Source organism: Apium graveolens, chromosome 2 (genome assembly GCF_009905375.1).
Source record: "Apium graveolens cultivar Ventura chromosome 2, ASM990537v1, whole genome shotgun sequence".
NCBI classification, from domain to species: Eukaryota; Viridiplantae; Streptophyta; class Magnoliopsida; order Apiales; family Apiaceae; genus Apium; species Apium graveolens.
The window spans coordinates 88,557,480-88,565,169 of NC_133648.1; the positions used below are offsets into that span (position 1 = coordinate 88,557,480).

The 7,690-nt window shown below is 34.4% G+C and overlaps 1 protein-coding gene across 15 annotated transcripts; it reads left to right on the forward strand.

Annotated features, from left to right (window-relative positions):
* The first annotated feature begins 1,241 nt into the window (after positions 1-1,241).
* On the forward strand, positions 1,242-6,492 carry LOC141707623 (uncharacterized). Of its 15 annotated transcripts, none has more exons than XM_074510883.1 (11): positions 1,242-1,851; positions 2,514-2,612; positions 2,692-2,989; positions 3,059-3,164; positions 3,630-3,831; positions 4,022-4,177; positions 4,498-4,598; positions 4,814-4,882; positions 4,971-5,002; positions 5,167-5,273; positions 5,386-6,492. In XM_074510883.1, exons 1-10 carry the CDS (start codon positions 1,684-1,686, stop codon positions 5,250-5,252), a joined length of 1,317 nt encoding a protein of 438 aa, XP_074366984.1. In that variant the 5' UTR covers positions 1,242-1,683; the 3' UTR covers positions 5,253-5,273; positions 5,386-6,492. The 15 variants fall into 15 exon arrangements, 9 of the variants coding, with proteins under 9 accessions (XP_074366984.1, XP_074366987.1, XP_074366982.1 ...); XR_012569099.1 differs by having other exon boundaries at positions 1,245-1,851; positions 2,692-3,164; positions 5,386-5,445; positions 5,924-6,492; XR_012569102.1 differs by having other exon boundaries at positions 1,246-1,851; positions 2,692-3,164; positions 5,228-5,273; positions 5,386-5,445; positions 5,924-6,492.
* Positions 6,493-7,690: the final 1,198 nt, after the last annotated feature.

The following is a 7,690-nucleotide window of genomic DNA, read 5'->3' on the forward strand; positions in this document are numbered from 1 at the left end:
TTCACCTAGAAATATTGTAATATAAGCTGAAATTTGTTGCAAAGACATCACATTTAATCTTAAAACCGATATATAACACTGTAATAGACATCGGCTGTTAACCAATGTCAAAGGCTGATGACATTTAACATCACACGCGAAGACATCGGTTCAGATTTTTTTAACATCGATTCTGAACCGATGTCTGATCCCATATTTCTAGTAGTGTTTATCGATCTATTGAAATGACTATCATATCAAAAATTTTGCGCGGGACTCGTACGGGTCAAACCGTACTCCGGGATCAAAAAAGTCAAAACACGGAAAACGTTCAGAATAATCAAATTAGGTTAGTAAGGAGTTTTCCAAATAGTTTCGGGTTATAAAAACGCAAAAACGACTAAAGTTGGACGATTTTCGGTTTTAAAAAATAGCTTTATAATTACTCAGAAAATAATGATTGACTCTATAAATTCTTTATAAAATCATATATCAATCCAAAAATTACCAGAAAAATATCAAAATTATCTATACTTTATTCTGGACATATCAAAATTAAAATACTCACATTTTATCACATATAAACATCTGAATATCAATGCCAATCATCAGATAATCAACAAAATTCACATAATAACTATTTATTGATAAAAATGACTATATGATATATCCCGGATATTACATATCATACTTAACGTAAGTTAATATATATTTAAGGATTGCCGTGGGTAAGAATGACCTTAGAAGGGTAACTGAGGTTAAAAGAAATTAACTATAAAATAAGAGTATTTTCGTAAATACACGGGGTATGATTTATATTTACAAATTTTTCATTAGAATTTTATATTGAAAAAAGAATCAACCTCATGCAGCGTCCGTGAGAACAAGCTCGAGGTAGCCCGCAAGGGTTGGCACAACTGGTTAAAGAGAAGAAAACTATCCTCTTGGTCACAGGTTCGAATCCCACGGGAGGAGAATTTATGATTATGCCTCCTGAGTCAGAGCCTGTCGCTTAAATGCAGTTTAACTTGGTTCACGTGGTTTGCAGGCTATTGCGTGAGCCCGTAGGGTTTACCTAGTGCACCCGAAGGGTAGCGGCTGCGGGTTACCTACGATAAAAAAAAGAAAAAAAAAGAACAAGCTCGAGGTCAGTTTTCTCTGTATACTTACCCCTTGGTCAAGAGATTTAAAAAGGATGAACAAGTGAATAATATGTAAAGTTGTTTCATTTTTTTGTTATAATTGTCCTTCCCAATTTTGAAGAGGCTCGAAGAAATCGGAAATAAATGTAAATTTAACACATTTTTCGGTTCATAATTTCTCTCCAACAGCCGGTTAGAAAATATTTTATCTTGGTATGATTCTCAGGAGCAAGGCCTTATTAAATAAAAACCACTATTTTTTTTTCTTTTTTAAATTTTACTCATTTTTGACCGAAATCGTCTAATTTGTTAACCCAAATCAACCAAATTTTGATTAATTTTTAAAAAAAAACTACTTTGATTTTTTTTCTTTTACCCGATTTCCCCCAATTTTAGAACACAGATCAGAACACAAGGCATAGAGGGATGTTACACTAGTAGAGGCAGTAGTGTAGTTAGTTAAATTTCCGGTGGCTCAAGTTGTTTGTTATATATATATATATAGGATAAAAGTTTAAAGAGAAGAGGGGGGTGGAATTGAATTGAATTGAATTGAATTGAAATGGGGTGGTCTCATCCAGACATTTCATTGGATGATTTGATTAAACTGATCAAAGGGTTTATTGATATCTTGATTTTGGCATCTGGGTATCAATCTACTGGCGATTTCGCTCACTGGGATTCCAATAATATCAAGAACGCTTTCAAATGGGCTATTTTCTTTGAAAATGTTAGTACTTGTTTCACTTTGCTGCCTGTTGTTTATCTGTAATAATATTTCTTATCATATTATGATTGATATGATCTATATGTGTATGGTATTCGACTATGGTGACAATTTAGGATCTGTTCGTGTTGCATTAATGTATCATTTTTTTGCCACTGTGATACTCGGTATAAATTGATAAAAGTGAATGAATGTGCAAGTTTCAAATTTGAAGGAATAAAATTTTAGGAAAACTAGTTTTCGGGTCGTCATTGGGGTTCAATGAAATTTTAACTTTATTGGAGCGTGTAGGGTTCTGGGTCATGTTAGAGATTGCCATTTTAGGTAAAGGTTCGATATTGTGTTGCTTATATGTATTGGTAAACTGGGTAATCTGGTAAGGAAAGCTTGTGGTTATGGTTCAAATTTTAGGCACATTTGATTGATGGTTGGCTTGGTTTTTTCAACGCTTTGCCAAGTCTAGAGAAAGCTAATAAGTCCAGAGAATGTTTGCTAAGATTTTCTTATTATGTCAATAGCATGATTGATGTTTGTGGTTTTTCCTTAAAGTGAATGGGCTTTTATCATATAGGAAAATTTATGTGCATTAATTTCTTTATGAAGTGATGGGTGTCCAACTCTACCCTTTTTTTGTGTTGCTAAATGTGGCCAATTCAACCTTAAAGGTGATTAGTCAGTTGTGCTGCTTAAATGATCAGCAAGAGTCATTGAAGGAGCTAGATGTTGCATTATCCGAAATGAAGTCTAGTCCGCATTTTCCACAGGTCCACAAATATTTCTAAAGTTGAATTGATTTTTGTAAATTTAAATACTTTTTGGTGTTTTACTCTTTAAAAAGTGCAGGGTCTTGAGCAGCTTTCATCTACCACACTTGGTAGAGCAAGAGAGTTTGTACTAGAACACCTGATTCGAGCACTGCCCCTTAGAGAAGCACATTTAAGAGCTCTCGTGACAGGAATTATTGAAGTGGACCTTGATGACATAAGTAGGGTGGAGAGTGATCCCCTTAATATTTATCTTGATGAGTTAATGCTCAAATGCGCAACCCTGGACCCGGCATTAGAAGGAAGGTCTTTGGTGCAGGAGTCAGGAACAAGTCCAAATGCTGTAGCCAATTTGACATCTGAATATGGATCTGATGGTAATTTTACGATGCTTTCAATCCACAAGCTTATAAAAAGGCATTTATCAGTGTCGTGCATGTCATCAGTCGAAGCAGGCTTGGATATTCTATCTAAGAGTTCAACTGAGAGTAACTGGAGTTCGCTCTCTGAAATGTCAGTCACAAAGAAGTTAAAACCACCAGAAGAGCTACTGTAAGTTAATACTCTTATTTATATTTATGAACAAGTCTTTTACCACTTTGTTAGCTCGTATCCATTTGCTGACTTATAAACAGTAATATTGCTAAAAACATTCCCAGAAACGCAACTCATGTAAAATAATAACAAGCTTTAGTACATACTATTGACATCTAATTCCAAATTTCCAGAACCACTACATATCCACTCCTGTCACCTCTTCTGTTAATTTATTTATTATTCAACTGATAATTGCTAATTTCCCACATGGTAAGAATTACTGTAGATAATAGTGGCCAAGGAAAGGAACTAGTATTAGTTATTTCCTGAAAACTCCTTGGCCGGGTAAAAAATATCTAGTTAGTAAACCAAACCTAACATTACTTAATTATTTCTTGGTTAGTTGGTTGTGCTACCAATAGGAATCTATTTTTTACTTTGTGGTCTCAAACTTATGGAATCTGCTAATATTTTACTCAGGGCTGAGGGACAGGTTATCAACTCTGACACATGGAACATGTGGAGAACCAAGAATCTGTTGTATTTGCTGGACAAGAGGACTATCAGATTAGTCTCAGGTGCCTCTATGATATTTTCTGCCCCTAGAGTTCAATGGTTGCAAGTGTTAGAACGACTAGATATATCAGGAGAAGGAAGTGATGATGTTTTCTTTGAAACAGTTGTAAGTTGATTAAACTTCAAATGCATTCTAAGTGGTCATTTAGTTATTGGAGATATTATTATTAAAAAGATCAATTTCTTCAAATGCTGAATGGATTAGCTTGTTATGTGAAAGTTCAACATTCAAGTTTGTGAGTTAAAGATCTCACTATAGCTTATAAGAATTTCTCTTATGCTTTCTATTTTGATAGGAACTTTCGTTATTAGGTTGTGCTGCTGTCAGATGGAGTACATTGGTTGACCATTTCATGTCAATAAGTTACAACCCTCTTACTATCACAAGGATGTACAATGAAGTGCATGACTTACTCTTGCGAAGATATTCAAACATATATGCTGACAAGGAAGTAAGAAATTTAAAGTTACTCTGTATGTTTAACAATATGCTTGACAATTTCATATGTAGAATTTCAAAATAAGTCAGCATCAACAAGATGCATATTTATGTACCAAGTATGGGCTTACACAACCATCTACCAAATGTTGATGGGATGACTGTGACTCGTGAATAATATCTAGCTGGGATGAATATGTGTTAAATTGGTGAACTTGATACTTATATTCTCTAGAGTGTGTTGTTGATCATTCACCACATGGTTTTACTGTCATGAGCTATTACGAGATGTAATTGTCATTTACGAGTTCTTTGTTTAATCATGTAAACTAGGAAAAAGGTATACTTGAGCATCTGGATGTACTATTGAGCAGTCAAGTTCATCAGTTATGGAAGCTACCACCCATTCTAGCAGCAATATCTATTCCTCCCTGGTACACAATCCATTCTTTACCATTGTTCAGTTTCTAGTAGATAGAATGATTACGACGTCCAACTGATTTGTGAACACCGAACAACTATGTCCGAGACTTTTAATGATATCCGTAGGTCTCCTCATTTCTATTCTATTCAATTATATCTTTGTTGTTGTAACTTGTAAGTATTGTAGATATATGGGCTAAAACTTTTCTGGATAATATACTTGTAGGTCACAGTTGTTCAGGTTGTATGTAAGTGAGATAGTGAGTCAGTTCAAACAAGAATCTTGCGCAATCAGGTTAAAAGAATGTGAAGCCTTTCTATATAGGTTTGGAAATCAATTTTTTTAACAAAAACTAATTGTTTTATTTGTATTTTGTCATTAGATGCTGTAAAGACGGCAAGGAGCACAAAGATTGTGAGCTCCCTCATCCCCTCTTTCTCCATTTGTTGTCTTTATATTTAGCGTGCCTTAGAATTGAGAAACATGAATATGGTTATTAATCTTCAAGCTTGTTTTGCACTTGTATGTAAAATTCATAGACAGTCGTCATTTACATCCTAATAATGCTAGGCATACAGTAGGTGAGGTTGCCGAGAGGATTTGGTGTCTTTACATATTTCTTGTCTGTGGCTCCCACAGAATGAATGAAGCTAGTAGCAGTTAAGGCAGATCCATGTTGCAGATGGTAAGAGCTTCTGAACTAAATTGCTGCTCAAATAACTTCTTTATTGTGTAATTTTATTATCTTATCAAAACAGATATAGTCTTGTGCTAAAAAAAGTAAATTTTTGTAACAGTCCACTCAAACTTTGCAAGAATTATATGAAGGAATCTAAGAACTAAATGCCTCCCACTAGGTCAGGTTATACTTAAAGGCATTTACAGTCTGTTCTTTTTTATGTGTAGTAGCTACTCGCATTCTCCTTTTCCCTCCAACAATCTATTCATCTGGATAAATTTCTGCAAGAAGTAGCATATATCACCTTTAATGAATTTTATATATTCTTGAAGTTGCTCTTTTTCACTAATGATGTTACAATACCAGAGTCAAGTGTCGTGCCTTTTCCATCAGTAGGGACCATGAAGAATCTGAGGTAGGGAAGCAGAGTTCAATAGGCTATGTTAGAGAATATTATGAGAATGTTATCAAATTTGATCTAGACTGATGCCCACCAGGGCCAGGCCAACAATGGATCGTTGACAATAGAAAAGGCACTGGTTTCACGTTTAACTTTAAAAAGTTTAGGGGACACTGTTTCATGATATATATGAAAAGTGTTTAGGTATTAAAAGTTCTTTCAAAATTTCTGTATTTCTAAGGTTTTTTTCTTGCAGTCTTGCTCAGTTTGATAGAAGGAGATGGAAAATACGAAAATGGTGTGTTTGATGAAGTAATTATTAAGGTAAGCATGGATGTATGCAGTTTCTGAGCAGTTTTCTCATATCTGAGTGCTGGAAGAAGGGTGCCAACGGACGTTATTCTTGTATATGAAACAACTTCTTGAGGCAGTTACTTTTTTCCAGTCAAAGTGGGAGCAATCTCTGATTAAAGAATTGAAACTGCACTGCAGTTATTCCCTCAGCTTCTGAAACTTCAATAATAGCTGCTCGTTAAGTGATCATTTCTCATGGTTACAGGGAGCAAGCCTTTCAAGTTATAATGCAGAAGTGGTAACCTACTTTCGTCCGGAGTTGTTTTATAGTGCATAAATATTAATAGGGTATTGTGAAATTAAAGAATTCAAGTAGTTGATCACAACTAAGCTAACTTAATAATATTGCGGCTTAGGTGTTACTATTGTATTATTGATAAGGTTTGCTTTTGATTTTGATACAAGTTGAGGAGTACATGAATGTCACAATAGTCAGTAAAGTTAAAATAATAGAAATGAAGTCTTATCCAATGACTTTTTTCTCATAGATATAGAAAAACTAAATAATAGTTATATCTGTTTGTTTACCATGAAATGAAGTTAGTTGTATATGAACTAAGAAGGCGGTCTTTATACCGACATCAATAGCAGTCCATTATACTCTGATCATTCGGCATCCATTGTACTCTGATCATTAGGCTCTTGTCAAATGCATAGCCTTTAATTTACGATAATATTGTAGAATTAGAGGCAGTTGTACTTTGATCATACTCTTTCTGCTCTTGTCCAAGTGCATTTTATTCAAATACTTTAATATGATAATAAAAGACCATATGTATCATTCTCATTCGATTTTCGTGTAGATGCGTTTGTGTTTGCCGGAGTTAATTAGAGGTCTTATTGCTTCGATCAGTCCTATTCTCCCTATAACGCGATGAGGCTATCCAACCACGATTATCTGGTTGTGGTCCGCTGGATTCTGTTACTCCCGTTCTCGGACTAACCCTGCGATTACCTATCGTGGTTTCAGACAAAAGAAAATTATCCTTGCTTCTTGATGCTTATTAGTTAAGAGGACCACACTTGAGTGACTGACGAGACAAAAGGGAAGTTGCCCTCGGATGTCTTAACATATTAAGAGATGATAAGAAATAGCATCTGTTGGTCCCTCTCTGCAGGGCCCCTTGTGGCCTTATAGGCTTCTGAAAGAGCATCTCATCCTCATTTCATTTTCTTACGAATAACCACACCACACTATTGTCACCCCCTGCACTTTGGTTTTTTCATTTGTATGCTAAAATGTGAGAATATAAAACTGTATCTTGGCTATATAGAAAATTTAGCTTAGCTTTGCATATTCTTTGATTAGTTGTAGATGTTGTCCCTAGTGTTTTTATCTTGTTTCACACGGATGTTCACCAAAATAAATATTAAATGTACATTAGATTAATACGATAGGTCTATGCAGCTACGTATCACACTTATGAAATAAAATATTAAATGTACATTAGGTTAATACGGTAGGTCTATGAAGCTACTTATCACACTTATGAAATTCAGTTCAGATTGAATAATTTTTTTAATGCTTATCAAGAGGATCAAATAATCAACTAACTTGTGACAAATATTTATTTGAGAACTTTTGCGAGATAAATTTTAATTTTTTTTTAAAATTCTTTTTAATCCATAATTATAGTAATACAAAATTACGTCCGCGAACTATAATATT

Coding starts and splice junctions, on each gene's coding strand:
- LOC141707623 (XM_074510879.1), top strand. CDS start 1,684: ATGGGGTGGTCTCATCCAGACATTTCATTGGATGATTTGATTAAACTG. Junction 1,852..2,513: donor GGGCTATTTTCTTTGAAAAT/GTTAGTACTTGT, acceptor TCAACCTTAAAG/GTGATTAGTCAGTTGTGCTG. Junction 3,165..3,629: donor AAACCACCAGAAGAGCTACT/GTAAGTTAATAC, acceptor TATTTTACTCAG/GGCTGAGGGACAGGTTATCA.